The following is a 19,690-nucleotide window of genomic DNA, read 5'->3' as shown; positions in this document are numbered from 1 at the left end:
TTTCTGTTTGTAATTCTAGAGTTATCATCCGATATGTATGAAATTTATATGCATCATTTAAATTTGTGAAACTAGAGGTCTATTGAATTTCAGCAATTTCAGTCAATAATTTCAAGAGTTATGACGATTGTGAACCTTGTGAACGTTTGAATGACAAAAGTGATCATGTGATCTGTATGAAATTTATATGCATTATTTAAATTAGTAAAACGAAAAAGCCTGTCAAATTTCAACAATTTCTGTAGATTACTTCCAGAGTTCAGACCCTTATTTTAGTTTGTAGAACCTTGTAAACCCTGAAATGACAAAATTTATAATCTGATCTGTATGGAACTGTCTTGCAAAGGCCCCCAATTACCTACAAAGGAATAAATATACAACAACCCTTGTCGACTGCTCGGACGATTTAGCTGCTGTGGGTGTATGTTTCGTTGCCTGGCAACCTATCTTTTTCTTACCGCTAGAATTATCTGTCGTCACCGGAAGTGGCGTAATTTTACCTAAAACTACAATTTTGACAGTTGGGTACCATTTTTCGAAAACAAATATTATATTTTTAAAAAACTGATATAACTAAAAGAGTGTGCCCTTTAAAGGCGCAAAAAAATGTGAGCTCAGTTTTTTAAATTTCGATTTCATTTTTGAGCAAATTCGATTAAGAGATGAAAAAAGGTGTAAAATTGACCTATTTACAACCCATTCAGGTTTTTCAGATTTTAAAATATTTCTACGTAACTTTTATAAACTTGTAGCTATAATCCATACGAAGAAAATGCATGTTAAAATTAGTTTGTAATATAAGCAGTTACCTAGAAATGGGCAATTTTGCATAAGTCACTATTTTCGTTATTTTACCTGTAAAATAATCAATTATTATTGGATTTTCACAAAAATGACACCATTTGATTCAAAAAGCAAGTATGCGTTGTATCAAATTGATTACAATTTAAAATTGACACCGAAAGTGGCGCCATTTTGTCAAAAAATTGCATTTTTAACTTTTAAAATCAATATTTTTTTTCAACCATGAATTATTTAATATGTATTAATAATTTTAACTTTTGGTTTACATTCACATATTAATAAAATTCATACGGTCATATAGATTTCACAAAATGGTTTCTAACTTGTATGGTTGCAGAGAAATAGACAGTTTGCTACAAGTCACTTTTCAAGGTTTTTGGTCTATAAAAGTGGCAATTATTATTTGATTTACATAAAAATTTTCATCATGTGATGCCTTATGCCATTTCTGATTTCATGAAACTAATTGAACATTTTCATTATCACCGGAAGTACTGTACACTTACATGTAACAAATGTATAAAATGAATTCATATTGCTGGATTTGGTTGATTCGGCGTCCATTTTATTTGATGTGTGCAATGCTTATGTGGAAACCTGTTTAATGGTTTCATTGGTACCAGAAGTGACATATGTTTAGGGTAACGTGGCACCAGTGAAACCCGTCATCTTAGAAACAGATTTGTCACTGCAACCTCCACAAGTAGAGAGATGTTTGGTGGAAGGGTAACTGCACAAACTGTTCGAAATCGCTTGCAGGCTGCTGGTCTTCGAGCTCGGAGGCCCTATAATGGACCAATATTGACACCTCTTCATCGCCGTAACCGACTTGTGTGGGCCACAAGACACATAAGATTTACTCAAAGACAGTGGAATTCGGTTGTCTTTAGTGACGAATCTCGATTCACTTTGAGATTTGCCGATGGCAGGGTTCGAGTGTACCACAGACGAGGTGAACGTTACGCTCAAGTATGCGTCAGAGAAGTTGACCAATTTGGTGGCGGCAGTGTCATGGTTTGGGGTTCTTTTTGTGCACATGGGCGTTGTCCTCTTGTTGTTGTCCAAGGGAACTTAAATGCTGTCCAGTACAGGGATCAGATTTTGCAACCTGTTCGTCTTCCGTTTATGCAGAGACATGGGCCTGGACTAACGTTTGAACAAGACAATGCTCGACCCCATACAGCAATTGCTACCCAGAATTTTTTAAGAAATGCCGGTGTCCAAGTCCTGGATTGGCCGTCGCTAAATCCTATTGAACACATCTGGTATGAACTGGGTCGACGTGTTCGTCAGCAAGTGAATCCACCACTGACGTTGCAGGACCTTCAACATGCTCTTGCTGAGCAGTGGCGATGCTTCCTCGGGTAGTGTTTACTAATGTTCTGAGATCCATGAGAAGACGTTGTGTGGCAGTACGAGACGCTAGAGGAGGCCACAACCGTTACTAAACACTTTATTCCGATTGTTCTCCAAGTCTGTGAATTTCATTTTGGGGGGTACTGTGACATCACGAACGTTATCAATGTCAAGGACTTTCGGCGAGACGTATTCTTGCTTTCTGTTGATGTCAAGGTCGTCTGTGCACAACATAACACTAAAATAGTTGCCTTAAACCAAATATTAAAAATCTAGTCCCAAAAATCCCAAGTGTCAAGTTTTTAATTTGGCTGAGTATATATGGTCTAAAACGCTTCCTTTTGGGGATATTTGACATTTTAAGCCATTTCCCGCCATCTTGGATTGAAGATCGATTTTCTCAATACGTAATATATAAAGTGCGATAGTACCTCCATTGCTGTCTAATTTGTTTATTTTCGGACTCGATATTGTGTTATGATGTCACTTTCTATTTAATTTGTTCGGTTTCTGACATGATATTGAGTTATGACGCCACTATGACATATAGCAACCATTTGACCTCTATGATTTGTTTCAGTGATATCACTTTTATATTGACTCATAGTACATTTACCAGGTATATGGTCTAAAACACTTCCTTTCGGTGATATTTGACATTTTAAGCCAATTCATGCTGTCATCCGCCATCTTTGATTGATTATCGATTTTCGCCTATACCTGCAAATCCGATTTCGGAAGACTTGGTATTTTGAAAAGCAAGTACCCTAGATACAAAAACAGTTGAATTTAGCTTTCTGCAAATTTATTCCAGGTATAAATCTAGATTTACTGGGCTAATAGTAGAGTTACAGCGCAGGGCATTGAAGATTTTAGTTTTACAAAAAAAAATTCCATCTGTACATATTTAGATTATATATGCAGAGAAATGTATTCATAGTATCAGTCTCTTAAAAATGCAATACTTGTATAATTTGTAGAAACTGGTAGGGCATGTAATGCTTATACCCATACTTTTTCTCGACTCTTTGATGAAAATGGGAGGGTATACACCGATACTTTTCACGGCTACTTCTGAAAAGTGGCCGTGAATCAGTTGAAAAGGGACAAAAATAACAATCATGATTTACATATTTATTTGAACATCTACAACCCGTTTTGAACATGTTATGGTAAAAGAGCATAGGCATACGGGGAAATTTTTTACTGGGGGGGCGGTGGTGGTTGGTGCCCCAAAAATGTAGTTAGGTTCTTAGTATGTTACATAATAATCATAATATCTCTTTTGCGATGAATAAGTTCTTAATTTCTAAATCATCAATAAAAGAGAACTAAATTTTATTTACTTGTAATATACACAACTAAAAACAGTTGTTTAAGTAACTGTAATTCGAGGCTTATTGTACTCCAAACAATAAAGGGTTCGAGTCTTAAGATTTCTATTTAATTGCCTAACTATAGACACTCTGAATTTAAATTCGCTGTTAAATTGGACGCTTTCAAGAACACAATATTTTTTTATACAATTTTTACAAAGTACAATTGTGTGCCCAAATTTTCCCAGCATTTGGTGCCCAAAATGGGGGGCCGGCCGCCCCCCCAGCTCGTACACCTATGTAAAAGATTCATCATTTTCAACTGTTTCAGCACTTTTCGAATGTGCGTCACTCTCAGTCAGATTCTTACATTTTGTCTCACATTTCTTTACATTTTGATATCTAGTCGCACTTTCACATTTTGTCGCACTTTCACATTTTTTCGCGGCTTCTGCTCATCCGCAGTCCATAATCCAAATATTTTACTATTATAAATTAATCTCTTGGCATTTTCAACACTAAAAACTTTCACATTTTGTCACGGTTTATGCTCATCCGGGAGCCCAGTGAGATTTAATCAAAATATTGAGTCCAAAAAGTTTGAGGTCTACAACACATATTTTACCCCTAGATCATTTTCGAAAGCCAATTAGTCTTAAGTTTTGTAACCTGTGCATATACCAGGGAGCACTCCCCCTAACCCTCCCATATTTAATGGGAGTTAAAATTCAATGTCCATCTACAATTTTTTTGCATGCGTTTCACACTTAACACTAAGAAACAGAATGCATGACTTAAGAGCATACAATGTTGTGCTAATGCTACTTAAGAGCTTAATTAATTACTATTAGCACTAATTTAGTGACCGTAATTAAAATTTAGAGTCCATAACTGAAACAAAGCCTAAAAGCTAGCTAACCAAGTCATGAAACCAAAAATATCACTTAAGAGCGACAAAAGTTGACCAAACCTTGTTTAAGACTCGTTCAAAGGTGACAAAGGTCAAAGGTCACTAATGAATAACCATAATTAAAATTTAGAGTCCATAACTGAAACAAAGCCTAACCAAATCAGGAAACCAAAAATATCACTTAAGAGTGACAAAAGTTGAACAAACCTTACTTAAGAATGGTTCAAAGGTGTCAAAGGTCAAATTTTAGGTCACAAAATGACGTTTGAGTGGATTTGATTAAATTGTCTTGTCCAGGATTATTTTTCTTTCTAAAACCATTTCTATGAGTTTAACTGCAAAAAATGACTGCTTAAGAGCATGAAATGTTGTACTAATGCTACTTAAGAGCTAATTAATTAGCACTAATTTGTGACCATAATTAAAATTTAGAGTCCATAGCTGAAACAAAGCCTAAAAGCTAGCTAACCAAGTCAGGAAGCCAACAATATCACTTAAGAGCGACAAAAGTTAAACAAACTGGTGACGAAGATCATATTTGGGGCCACATTATGACCAATTAACTAATCAATCCATCAAATTTCTGTTCTCTGCTTGCCCTAAAGAGACGCGGAAAAACTATGCGACGAATCACTCATTCCTAGGAAATGAAATGCAAAAACTGTTAAGTTTTTCCATTTATTCTAAATATTGAGAATGGAAGTATAGAACTGGATAACTCTCTGGTTTTAAAAAAACGCAGACAATTAAATTATGAATTAGTCTATATATGATTCGAAACATTATGTGTTCTCCTTTACATGGATATTTATGGGAAAAAAGGTCGCAATTGGAAGGTTATTTTCCGTATAAAGCTATCAAGAATGGCTTATACTTACAAGATGTTTGTGCTAGATAAGATAAGATGTTAATTGCATCAAAACGTCCATTTAGGACAACATGTATACATATATGTTTAGACATACTTGTATACATTTAATAATACGAGAGAGAGAGAAATGGGGTTTAACGTCCACTCGACACAAACTAGGTCATTTTGGGACTAACACATGGTTTAACTTTATTTCAATAATTGCCACGTACAACCGGGGATTCGAAACCACGCCAGTTGACTCAATGGCAGACTTCATGGTACAGCGCGCATGTGCTAACCATTCAGCCACCCAACCCCCCTATTTAATAATACATATAACATAGAAAACACATATATGTACACACAAGTAATACATTCATACTCACATGCGATACTCTTGTTGGCTAATAGTCTTGTTTCATCAATTTTCATTCTATTATGGATAGTCGCTCCTAAATATTTCCAATTGTAAATTAGATTTACTGTGGAGTGAGGCACGGATTTCAGAATGAGATGCTGTTTTGGGCGATTTCAACACCAGAGATGCTTCTTATAGGCATACAATCCCTGCGACCGACCCATGACAATTTCTAGATTAATTACAATATTCGATTTGTGTATTCCACCAATGCTACTTCTATTTATATATATGCGAAGTGGATAATTATTTTGATATAATATTTGTATTGTCATCATTGTGTTCCATACATTTCTGTCTCCTCGTTAACTGTATGCTTTTTATCTGTTCGTAATAATATTATATTGTTAACGATTGTAAATATGGATCTAATACTGTCAAGCTTGATGTAGGCTATAGTAACCTGTGATTGTTTCCCATAAAAACTGTGTTCTGTTAAATAAAAGGGTGTTGATAAGAAAATTTGTTCGCAAACTAATTGATATGTCCACAATAAATATATACTTTAATTTTAACAAGCACACACCTGAGACATTATCGACAATGCGAAAGTAATTTAAAATGGCTGTTTCACACACCCCACCACCGTCAAAAACAGAACAAAACAAACAGTGTAGAATATACTATCGCAGGCGCAAATGACTGCTGTTCAATTTGAATTGTTCGCGTATTTCACCAAACATAATAAATATGTATTATACATTAGCTAAATCGGTCAGTTGCAGGTATTTCATTAGTTATATGATCTATTAATTAGACATGTATTAACATGACAAGAACATAATCAACCCTCGATGACATCTGATGGGTCTGATTTTACACAAATTTAAATCTGATCTGCTGTTCAACAATGCTTGGTGATTAACCGTAAACATGGATAAGCGAGACTTGTCTATTATCGTTACAACATTAACAATGACAACTGAGTCTACAGTGTTATTGAAATGAGTTTTTTCTTGACTCAGAGTTCAGCAACTTTACTGAAATTTTCAGCATATTCTCTTGACATTATCTATTTTTAACTACTATAGCGCTAAGTGTCAGCTCTTTATCCAATCTTTCACAATGACGCTTAACAATTGTTTAGAATATACATGTACAATAAAACAAATTCAAAATTGGGCATATTACTTATTACTCATATTACATTAATAATATGTGCTTTCCGACCCAATTTCGTCTCTTCAAAAGAATGAGCTAATCACCCTTTAAACAGTTCACTCATTGAACTATGTCTGGAATTACTTCTTTAAATCAAATAATGCATAAAAGGAAGTTTAGTCTTCTTCAATTTTAAAATTCCTTGTTGTACTAATAACTTTGCCATACTTTCAAGTGCATAATTATTGCTGACATCAACATTATTGTCACCGGCCTTTCAAAGAAAGCATGGGACTATTAAAATGGGCCTGTTCGTCCGTCTGTTCATCAAGCCATTTTGGACACAATAACTCTTCTTCTAATTCAGGTAGAATTTTTAAACTTGGTGTAGGTGTTAATTATGTGAATGGCTTGATGGAAATCGAAGATGCGCATTTATGTTTAGGATGAGCAGAGATAAGCAATTTGATTGGTTGATTGGTCATAATGTGGCCCAAAATATGACCTTTGTCACCAGTCTTATGCCAAGTTTGTTCAATTTTTGTTGCTCTTAAGTGATATTGTTGGCTTCCTGACTTGGTTAGCTAGCTTTTAGGCTTTGTTTCAGCTATGGACTCAAAATTTTAATTATGGTCACAAATTAGTGCTAATTAATTAGCTCTTAAGTAGCATTAGTACAGCATTTCATGCTCTTAAGCATTCATTTTGTGCAGTTAAACTCATAGAAATGGTGTTAGAAAGAAAGTAAACCCGGACAAGACAATTTAATCAAATCCACTCAAACGTCATTATGTGACATTAAGTTTGACCTTTGACCCTTGTCACCTTTGAACCACTCTTAAGCAAGGTTTGTTCAACTTTTGTCGCTCTTAAGTGATAATTTTGGTTTCCTGACTTGGTTAGCTACCTTTTAGGCTTTGTTTCAGTTATGGACTCTAAATTTTAATTACGGTCATTCGTTAGTGACCTTTGACCTTTGAACGAGTCTTAAGCAAGGTTTGGTCAACTTTTGTCGCTCTTAAAGTGATATTTTTGGTTTCATGACTTGATTAGCTAGCTTTTAGGCTTTGTTTCAGTTATGGACTCTAAAGTTTAATTACAGTCACTAATTAGTGCTAATTAATTAAGCTCTTAAGTAGCATTAGCACAACATTGTATGCTCTTAAGTCATGCATTCGGTTTCTTAGTGGTAAGGGTGAAACGCATGCAAAGAAATTGTAGATGGACATTGAATTTTAACTCCCATTAAATATGGGCGGGTTAGGGGGAGCGCTCCCAGGTATATGCACAGGTTACAAAACTTAAGACTTGACTTTCCAAAATGATCTAGGGGTAAAATATGTGTTGTAGACCTCAAACCTTTTGGACTCAATATTTTGATTAAATCTCACTGGGCTCCCGGGTTATTATGCTCATCCGCAGCACGTAATCCAAATATATTACTAGTATAAATTAATCCATTGGCATTTTCTACACTACAAACTTGAGAACTCTACAATTACAACTCGTCTTCATTTAATGGCTGTTCTTGTTTTTGTCTGTCAGTGGATGTCAATACCTCGCGAAGTTAATGAATTGATCTGTGCGGAAATTAGCAAATGTACCTTGCTTATCAAAACCTAACAATTCTCTGATCTACTTTGATATGTCAATGTATGTTTTATGGAGATCCAAATTTGATCAAATTACAGCTCTTAATGACAAGGAGTTTGATTCACCAAAGCCACCGGCCAAAACAAGACAAATTTACCTTTAGCTACGTGCCAGACATCGAAGTAGTGCTTGGTATTGTGCAGATTCTCGCGGATCCATTTACCGATTTGTAAATGACGATCTGTAATTAGGGTGGCCAACTGTATGTTGTTTTCTTGGAGCCATCGTATGGCGCGAATAAGACCTTCTTTCTCCATGTGGTTGCTGGACTTGACTTCATTACTCTGAAATAGACTGTGAAAAGTGAAATAGGAAAAAATATCTCAGTACGTTAGAATTAATAGTACAAATAAATTTTGGGTAATGAATTTTGTTGGTAACCAACTTAGTCGAATAACTTATGACAAGTCTAGTCGTGTCGTTAATCTCTTTAATTAATCAATCCTACTACAGTTGCACAGATTGGGGTCGTAAATTAATTTACAACTGGGTGTTAGCAGTGAGTATTAGTTCGATTAAGAATGCTGATTAGGTAATTATCTTTTTGTATGCCGACCACATCAAAGACATGGGTTTAGAAAAAAATTGTAATATCCGTCCGTTATTTGACTTTAGCAACGTGATATATGCAAATTAAGACTTACCTAGACTAACTGTACATCAAAAACAACAGATTTCTCCACGTCTAACATTGTATAAGAGCCAAACTTAGCGTTGTGGCCAGGTGTATCTGCCCTACCGTCTCCTCCAACCGTTATCCCTTTCTCATTCAGTCGAACACTGGCAATGTATGCTGCTTGGAATTCTTTCCATTCTAAATTTATTGCTGGATGTAATATTGTCCGCTGGTGAGTCATGTAGGTTTCTATGGTTGTATGGGGTATATTCATAATAGAGAAGGCCTTTATTACTTTTGAAGGAAGCGAACCTGAAAACAAAATACGGGAGGATAACGCAAGGTTTCCCCGCTGGAATGGAGCCTACCCGGTGCTGACTGTTCCATAAAAAACGTTCTTCACACAATTCACACACACCTTCAACACGCACCATGGTCCCTATCACACAAACAACTTTTGTCTTACACACACAGCTACAGTTTCGGCAAATAAACAGTTCCATTAAACACGACTCGCTAACAATATACTTTCTTTCCATTAACGCCGATCCAATTTCCCTGGAATAAAAAAAGATAACATCTCGTACACATTACTACATAAAATGGTAAACGATATTTTATTTTGTTCATAAATAAATGGGTATTGGTGTGCAGTCACGTTGAGGTGTTGCTGTGGATATGTGGATATGCAAGTTGGGGATGCTTGTCAATTATTACGAATTCGGTATGCTATTGTCATCCCAGAAATTCTCATGTTACGAATTCGTATGCTATTGCCCTCCAGAAGTTTTTCTTTATAATTAACTACCTGCTGACATTATTATGAGTTGACAAAGAGCTTTCAGACGACAGCTGATCCGGTTCATACGAAGGATCATAACTTGAGCTACGGGTTGTTCCAGTGCAACTTGAATCGTCACTTATAAAATCCATTGTTTTAAACTCTGGCTCTACGTCTTCCTTTGGAGGATCATACTGAGTGCCTACACTTCTATAGCTGGGTCTCATCTGTGAAGCTGGAATATATAATTGAACATATATATATACTAGTGGCGTGGGGTCCACTCTCGTTTCATATAGAACGAAGTAACAAATAACGTATTACCATATCCCAACTTCTATAGAAATGAAATAGGGTTTAACGTCCTACTGTTCTGCTCCTTATGGGCTTATGAAGACGGACGTATGTCATGAGGGAAATTTTGGCCGGACAGCGGCGCTACGTTCTACTATTATTTCGAATTCCAACTGTCAAGGGTTATTTTACGTGCACACGAATGTGTACATGGGGCCTCGGTTGTTTGCGCAGTCCCCTGTCAGGTCCGACCACCCTACATCACCAACAAGAGAAAACCAGACCGATAAATCCCGATGAACTTTCTCGGCCAACGCAGGATAGCAAGCCAAAATCCTACTCACTGAGTCACAATGACTCCCAACTTTAGTAGAGTAAAAATATCATGCAAGTAATAATCTCACCTTGGTCTTTTTTTAAAACACGTGTCTGAATACCTTTACTTCTCTTTGACACCTTCAGTGAGCTCGTCTGTGACGATACTGACACAGTGCAGTTTTTAGCAGTGACTGGTGTGTTGTCTCCCTATAAAAAAATACACAAATATAAATAGATTTGTAATACAAAATGTGATTATACTTACAATGCCAACGAACACCTTCTCATATAGGTAAGACCGGGAATGTACGTATAAAAGATACATATATTTTTATCCATAATATACAATGTATGAGAGTACAATTAAACAAAATTTACCTCTGTAATCTGTTCTAGCTTTTGAATAAGACTATTATGAAATCCACACTCATCATCGATATCTATGGTATGCATTGCGTTGTTCATATCTATCTCAGACATAACCTGTACAAAAATAATTTTTTATCATTGTTGTATGCCTAATTCGTATTTACTTTTAGCAGAAGAATAAAACTGTTTACGGTCATTAAATTTTATACGGGCTTTATCTGCGAAATATACATTATCATTATGATATATGAATGGCTCATTGATCAGTCAAATAGTTAAAAATAACTTCCCATAGCTACTACAGATAATACGACGAGTCTCGACGGCCCCCCCGTTTTAGGGGCTAGCTCACCAAACTCGAGTCACGTTTTCCCTTAATAGTGGTGCATATTGTAGCTAACAGTTCACAAGTAACAGCGTCTAATCTTGATGAATAGGATTGGTACGTTATAACACGGTGTTGGCGTTTTGACCAAATTTCCGGTCATTATCAATAACCCCACGATAAATATATTATTCGATGCTTACCTTTCCTCTTTTGGAGACTGGTGAGGTACTAATAAAGGCTGTATTGAGATCCGATTCATATTCTTCAATAATGGATGGTAACGGTTGAATATCTATCCGGCGGATTGTAGGAATGGAACCCGGAAAAGTTTTTTTCTCTGTTTGCGTATTCCAAAAACTTCAATTAGGTTAGGCCGCAGCCCATAGCAATCGTTCGCAAAATGTTCACTGCATAACACTGTTGTGACTGTAGGTTGCCAATCAGGATTTGAATTGTTTACAAACGCAATCTACTCTTTCCGTAATATTTCATCCTTGGGAAATTTATGAAACGCCGGTACATTATGCCCTTTTTTTTTGCTGGAATTTCCACAACTCTCATTAACACAACGGTAATGCGGCATCTAAAAATACACTTCGAAATATTCTAGGCACAAATAACTAATTTATTACAATTCAAGACGAGAAAGGTCGGCTTAAGAAAATGCTTTGACTTATATAGTGATATGTAGCTTACATAATTACGAGTAAATGATTACGCCAGTCCAATGTTAATTGGGCCGACAAATACACATTTGTCAACTGGTGGTGTGTTTATACAGTGATATATTGTACACACAGTGAGATATTGTGTAGATAATGTATATCTCATGTGTAGTGCCTGTGACGTCACTAGCCAATCAACCGGATTAAGGTCGTTAATGAAAATTTGAAAACCGTTTTTGGCTGTCGGATACTTAAACGTTAATAGCTGAATTAATTTTAATCAGATTGGTGTGAACTTGCCGTAAAATGGATGTAGTAATCATTGGCTACACGTAGAAAAAAAAAAAATTGGCCATCTTATGCGGTCTTTAAAATCCAATCTTTTGTACTGATCTCGAAGTGTCACCATATTCCTATGCAATTGGTATTTTTTCTCGTGTTTGGCAGAATTCGACTCATCTGCATGGCTTTAATTTCTTGTTCTGTGAAGGATCAGGCTTCTTAATCTTCGCGATCATTGAAATCTCTTGCAGAACTGATATTCTCGGTCTTAGAAATATATATCTGTGACATTATAAAGTAGGATTCTTCGACGAATTCCCGCATTCATTTCTGCCAGGATGTTGGCAAAACAACAAGAAATGGCTACATGTATTGTACAAAATGATTGGATGACGTTTGCTTTTCTCAACCAATCAATATCCCTGTTATGAACATTTTCCCTGACCTGATTTAAACCGTGAAATGCACGTGCGGTGTACTGACATCATTTACCTGAGTAGAAATAAGCGTTTGCGATGAGATAATTGGGGGGCTCTAAATGGGAAACTTTGATAAATTTTTTAAATGAAAAATGCTTTTGAAATTGGGAAAAATAGAAAAAATCTCTATTTCTCAAAAAAGTATTTAGTATAAGTCAGTTATATACCTTGTTTTCTCGGTGTATGGGTTAATACACCGTCTCTTTTTTGAGTGGAGATCTCCTCGGCTTCGCTCCACTCAAAAAAGAGACGGTGTATCAACCCATACACCTTGAAAACAAGGTATATAACTATTACTTTTTGAATTAATGCCTAAATTTACTCCATGTGTGGTTTTTTGTCCAGTCCCATTACACATTGTGACAAAATATATGCTGTCTTTCAAAAAAAATGGTTAAAAACAAAAGATGATTATAAACACTCTGCGTCATAGACAAATCTATATTTAGTTAGTTACGGTCATTGAATGTGTAAAGAAGCAGATGAATTATTTCAGGTTTGTTATTAATATTAATTATTTCAGATGATGATGACAGTGATGATGATGAAGATAGTGATGATAATGATGATGATGAATGGGATGATTAATTAAGGGCTAGCGCTACAACAATATAAAATTTTGAACTTTAAAATTTTTTGGCACCATTGTAAACTAATGAGAAGACAGGTTGCGATGTAAGTGACATATTCAGGATTTCCAAAATGGATGAGGCTACAGATTTTTATCTTGTTGTCACCCGTGTCTGTACATCCACAATTGCTTATGTTAGCATTTGGAAAAATCTTATCAAATTTTATTATTTCTGATAATTATTTTGTTGAGATTCGTCCTTGATTAGTTTTCAATGTCTTGTTAATGCTTGCTTTTCCTGCTGTTGGTGTATATTTTGCTGCCTGGCAACCAACTTTAAACTATTACTTCAATTGTTATTAGTTGTGGCTGTTATAAAAGGAAGGGGTGGGTGGATGGCCCCCCGGTTTCCTCCCAATGCTAAAGACCAATACGTGCAAGTGAATTATTGAAATGACCTAGTTTGTGTTGTGTGGACTTAAACCCCAATTTTCTCTCTCTCTCTGTGTTATAAAAGATGTCTTGATGATTCGTGTCTTGTTGCAATGTACTGTGATACACTGTATCATTAGTTGTAAAAATTAACATGCATAAATGAACATTTTAGTGATTGAGTAATTTAATTTTTAAAGGAGCTAAATCGCTAATATTCTGGACCTAGAAATTGGCACAAATGGGTCGCAACACATATAATAATGTAATATTTCAATTTATATAAACTGTTTCACATTCATTCGTGTCCATTTTACTGTGAATTGTCATCAGTTATGTTCGGCGAAATACGCCAGAAGTCTCAACCGCAAGTCAATTTCTAGCGTCTGGTTATTCCAGTCAACACCGATATTATTTATTGCGCATGCTCTCCAAAATAAGAATATGATATCACCGTTCAACATGAGACTTGTGGAATATGTCTAGCCTCATTCTTTGAGCACCTTGTTACAAATGGCGCTGAAACGCATTATGGTACACGATTTGTGTACCAATGGTAAAATGTTTATTTTGTCTTAAATATTGGATATCAGAAGCCTATCTTTTCCAGGTAAGATCACAACACCAATGCTGATTTAAACATCCCTATTGTTTGTGGTGAATGCCCAGCCCCCCGGGACAGAGCCACGCCCATTTTCTTTTTGTGTGTCTGTATGTCACATACAGCCTGCAATGCTTAATCGATCATCTTGAAAACTTGTTATACTTATTCCTTATACCCTAAGGCTGACCTCTATTATTTTTGGTGCATGTCCGACCCCCTGGGACAGAGCCACGCCCAAAATTTGTGTGCCTTTTGTGTCGCCTACAGGCCACAATTCTTAACATTTCCTTTTGAAACTTTGCATACCTATTCCTTTTCCCTAAGGATGCCCCCAATTGTTTTTTGGTGATTGCCCATCCCCCAGGGGCAGAGCCACACCCATTTCTATTCAATTCATAAGATATGCAGCTCTTGTGTGTATTGGTACAGGTGTATTCAGTAAACTGTAAAATTTACCCACTCCCTCCTCTATGATTGCATAAAACAATAAAACTATTTATTGTAACTTTTACACACAGATCACAATTTACAATAGAGTGAATGAAAATATGTCTTACATTGTTTTCAGCATAAATCTGGTAATGTTTCTCTCTGATCAAATGTGTGAAACATTTCTTGTTATAAATTTATACAAATTTAAAGTTCAATGTGAATGCAACTATGGTATATTTTCTTGGGCAAATTTTCGATTTCGAGATCCCAAAAACATTAGCTTCACACAGTGTCACTTCACTATAAAAATAGTTCAGAATAGTAATGTCTTTGGATTTTGTGGGTCTCTATTATATTGCAAATACACATATAAATGTTCAAATCCACAACTTTTCATATTTCAAATTTATTATTTCCATTTAAAAAAAATAATTATTTCATTCGAATTCACAGTACTTGGTGCCAATCCAAACTTAGTCTTGATATTTGATGCACTCCTTAATGCTTCCATAATACGGTATATGCAATGCTACCTGAAATGTAAAAATTTGAAATGAAATTCCTAGCCGCACCACTGACAAAAGGGGAAAAAGGCAATTTTCTCAACAAACATCTGAATCAAAATCTCCTTGATAGTGAGCAAACGCATTCCTCCCCGTAAATGTTAATTAATTTAACACATGACTTTTTGAGAGTTGGTAGTATTTTAATTTTACAAATCTTCACAACATGCTCAGAGTATTCTGCCTGCATATTTTGACTTTTTTTGACAGCAGATCACTGTTTTAGAAATAGGTAGGCCTATATAAAAATGAGGCCTAGTAGGCCTATATTATTTTAATTTTGCAAATCTTCACAAAATGCAGTGAAATATTCTGCCTGCTTATCATGACTTTTTTTGACAGCTGATCACCTTTTTTTTTTTTAGAAATATGTAGGCCTATATTACAAGGCCTAGTATTATTTTAATTTTACAAATCTTCATAAAATGCTCAGGGAATTCTGCCAGCATATTATGACTTTTTTTGGACAGCTTATGACTGTTTTTAGAAATAGACAGGGCTATATAATGAGGCCTAGTAGGTCTATATTATTTTAACTTTACAAATCTTCACAAAATGCAGTGAAATATTCTGCCTGCTTATCATGACTTTTTTTTTTGACAGCTGATTACCTTTTTTTTTTTTAGAAATATGTAGGCCTATATTACAATTTTACAAATCTTCATAAAATGCTCAGGGAATTCTGCCAGCATCTTGTGACTATTTTTTGATAGCTTATGACTTTTTAGAAATAGACAGTGCTATATAATGAGGCCTAGTAGGTCTATATATTATTTTAACTTTACAAATCTTCACAAAATGCAGTGACATATTCTGCCTGCATATCACGATTTTTTTTTTGACAGCTGATCACCCTTTTATAGAAATATGTAGGAATATATTACAAGGCCTAGTATTATTTTACTTTTACAAATCTTCATAAAAATGCCCCGAGAATTTTGCCTGCATATTGTGACTTTTTTTGACAGCTGATATTTAGAAATACATGTAGGTAGGCCTATATCACAAATTACCTACTTATCAAATCAGATTACCTTCCACGTGTGCTACAGCCTTTTTTGGCCAATCCTCTCTGTGTTAAAAACTTGAATATTTCCCCATCAATCTGCTAAAATAAAACACATGCGTGACATGGTAAAGTTTTTAACTGGTCGAAAAGGTTTTTTTTTTTTATCATTTTAAAAGACACAGTGTAATAGCCTATACTGTAGGCCTATAGCCTATTTTCTATGTTGACATTATCGGTACTTGGGATTATAACACATATTCTAATATAATTCTTATAGACACCAAGACATTGGAATTTGAATATAAGCTCCAAATGTGCAGGCAGAGAAATAATGTCCCGGTAATTAATGGAGTTTGATTAAAAATTGTAAACAAATCTAACTAGGGCCGCTACCTAGGCAATAGCATAGCAAAGGGCTAAAACTGTGAAACCAAGGCTTACTATTTCGAGATAAATAATATGAAATATTTTATTGGAATAAATGTTTAAGTAATTGATTTACATACCTTGACAAACAAACTACAATTTCTGTTATTTTCTTTTAAAAACGAAAGTAATTGGTGCCGCGAACGCTTCATTGCTTTCTGGTTCGTGCGCATATTTTTTTGCGCAGGGGGGGTGTTTACTTCCGGTCTAGCTTTCGACAGTACATGTACGTACGCACAGTGACACGCGAAATTGACGTTTTTGAAACTTACGTTTATGAAATTAATAAAATGAACACGTATTTAAAAATTATATGAAAAAAAGAACAAGATATTTCCTTCCAAAATATTTTTTAGATTATTGCAAAAGATTAAATAGCTACTGTGTGACGTTAAGTTGAAAAAAGGTTACAAATGGGCAAAAAATGCCTTTCTTCATTCACGTACCGTACCAATTTACACTAAAATTAGGAAATATTTTTGATATAGAGATAATACATCAAACACCTTTATTTTTATTTTTATAATACTTCAAAAAAAATGTTCTACAATTTAATTTGCAGAAGGAAAAAGGTTATATTGCGAGCTAACTAACCCGCACCTCTGTGCCACACACAGGCCTACGGTATAGGCCTATCTATAGTATGATTAATAAAATTAGATGTTGCATTTTATTATCAATTGCATGGTATATTAGAACAGTGTTTTAAAAATCTTGTTTATATTCAAATGTGCATTTTTTAAATAAATTCAGCTTTGTTTGTATACTTTAGTTGATAAAGATGTAATATCCCTACAAAATTCTTTTCCAATCTAGGCCTAATTAATAATTTTAGAAAATGGCCATTTATTTATTTTAAGTCCCTCTGTCATTTAATTTAGTTAATTTTATAAATGCAGCCCCCCCCCCCCTCCCCAAAAAAAAAAAAAAAAAAAATACACACATACTTTTTTTTCAGCTTGCACAACTGGAAAAAAGTTTACTTATATAAATCCACCCCAATGTAAGCAATTATTTCATAGTCTTTTTGATCTAGGCTTTGTTGAGAAATTAAATTAGCTTCAGTAGATATAACAATTATATATAAGGAAAAAGAAAACACTATTAGTATTAAATAAAAAAGGAATTATTGCTTTAGTTATCAATGAAAAGGAATTTTTATTCTAAAATAGATTCTTCCAGGAATCCTGTACATTAAAAGATTTACAAGAGTTGATAAAGGCAACTTCATCCTTGATATCTGATATTTCAATGTTGGCCACACCAATTTGATTTCCTGTTCTTCGGGCTTCGATATAAAAATAAATAGCTAATTAAATCATGTGAAAGATGTTTTGTTTAAAAATTTGGAACTATAAGCTTTTGAACAGAACAGCCAAGTACTTTTGGTGTTTAAATAGATGTATGTATTTTTCCAGAAGAACCAAATAAATAAATATAATGAACGTCCATTTCTATAGCGCCCAAATTCCGCAAAAATTGTGTTCATAGCGCTTGGCAAAACATACCTACACGAAGTCTTTAGCTCTAAGTTATCACTTGTTTGTAACAGATGAGTTTTTAAAAATTGTAAGGCACTACATTTATCTCATCATGTTGTTTATATGAATATATGATTACGGTATCCAATATCAGTCATGTCATTAACATTTAACTTGTTTGCATACTTGACAAATTAGTCTATAGATCTAGTCAAATTTTTTTACAGAGTTACTTCGTGTAACCGGGGTAAATTATTTACATGCAGTAATTAACAAGACTGTTTAGTTAGGGTTTTTTTTAAAAAAAAAAAAAAATTAAAACACGTCATCCAAGCGAGAACCAAAATATATTTCTTTATGTCCTAAATTAAAATAATACAATAACAATAGACATAAATTTGAAGGGGAATTATGTAAGATTTAGATAAAGAGCTGGTCGTTCTCGCTATTAACTATAACATTTCAAAAATAGATAATGCAAATTGAATATATTGAAAATTTACCACCATACCGTTCTAATCTATTTAAAATCTGAGCAATCAGATGGCATCGAGAGTTGATTATGGTCTTTTCATGTTAATAAATGTCTAATTGATAATTTACATAACATTAAGGCCCAAAGAAAGACCTGCAATAAGCAGATTTAGCTCTTACATCATCATGCCTGTTTAATATTTAAAAACGCATCTTTAATTAACAATACTTTTATGATAAATTAATAAATGCATTATTAAATAAAGCGATCAAACAATGTTAATGTTACATAATTGGATGAATAATTTATAGGCACCTTATTAGATTGAAATACCAACTCTTTCTTCCTCAACTGATAAGATTAAATTATTTAAATCAAAAAATGCAATAGCCTAATATTATTGTTAAGATTAACTTATTTAATTGAAACAAAAATTGTAGGTCATATTTTTAATGATTAATTTAATTACATGGAACAGTAAACCCATATCCTTAAATATCGACCGGCAGCTATTTTTAAATATTAATTTTTCTCCAGAACCGTGTTATTTCCTAAAAAGCCATACATCTCAGCATTGTAACAAAACCAACCTTATCAATATCGGAGCAAAATTGACTGAATTCTGTAACACCAACTGGCAGATCCCTTTTTCGCGAAAATTGGTCATTTGACTTCAATTCTCAACCTATTTAACCATCAACATAACCATACAAACACATTACACATAGCTTGAATGGTTTATTTTCTGATGTTTGAAATACATAAAATTAAATAATTATGCTTAATTCAACTATACAAAATTAAAATCAATAATGATATAATACAATCAAACAATTTAAACCAAATCCCTTGTTGAGTATTAAAATAAAACAAATAAAATAATGAAAATAATAATATCCCCCCCCCCCCAAAAAAAAAAAAAAAAATGAAATAAAAAAAATAAATAAAATATAAATAAATAGATACATAAAATAAAATACTTTATCAATATATTAATGTCTAGTGTCTCAATATTTATACCCCCCCCCCCACACACACACACACAAACAATATGAAAAGAAGTAAATAACATAAATAAAACATACAATTATTTATCAGTATCACAATAAATCAACATGAAATATATTTGCTTCACAAGCTGGCACTCCTCTAGG

General features: G+C 34.2%; 1 protein-coding gene and 2 long non-coding RNA genes across 3 annotated transcripts in view; 1 reads left to right on the top strand and 2 right to left on the bottom strand.

Annotated features, from left to right (window-relative positions):
- The window catches only part of LOC126828371 (actin nucleation-promoting factor WASL), a 129,374-nt gene extending 115,527 nt beyond the window's left edge, over positions 1-13,847 (top strand). Inside the window, exon 11 of the mRNA XM_050558146.2 lies at positions 13,067-13,847. Within this exon, the coding sequence (XP_050414103.2) occupies positions 13,067-13,131 (65 nt within the window). The 3' untranslated portion in view covers positions 13,132-13,847. The remainder of the gene's footprint in view (positions 1-13,066) is intronic.
- LOC126828463 (uncharacterized) lies at positions 9,155-10,922 on the bottom strand. The gene is made up of 4 exons (XR_007683094.1): positions 10,799-10,922; positions 10,507-10,627; positions 9,836-10,043; positions 9,155-9,585 (listed from the first exon to the last, which is right to left on the bottom strand). It is a non-coding gene; the product is annotated as an uncharacterized LOC126828463 (long non-coding RNA).
- Positions 13,848-14,632: 785 nt separating the features above from the next.
- LOC126828412 (uncharacterized) lies at positions 14,633-16,986 on the bottom strand. Its single transcript, XR_007683027.2, has 3 exons — positions 16,661-16,986; positions 16,180-16,253; positions 14,633-15,115 (listed from the first exon to the last, which is right to left on the bottom strand). It is a non-coding gene; the product is annotated as an uncharacterized LOC126828412 (long non-coding RNA).
- Between the last annotated feature and the right edge of the window lie 2,704 nt (positions 16,987-19,690).

This window comes from Patella vulgata, chromosome 7, assembly GCF_932274485.2.
Source record: "Patella vulgata chromosome 7, xgPatVulg1.2, whole genome shotgun sequence".
Classification (NCBI taxonomy): Eukaryota; Metazoa; Mollusca; class Gastropoda; family Patellidae; genus Patella; species Patella vulgata.
The sequence above is the reverse complement of the archived record's forward strand: the minus strand, read 5'-3'. Positions and strand labels throughout refer to the sequence as shown.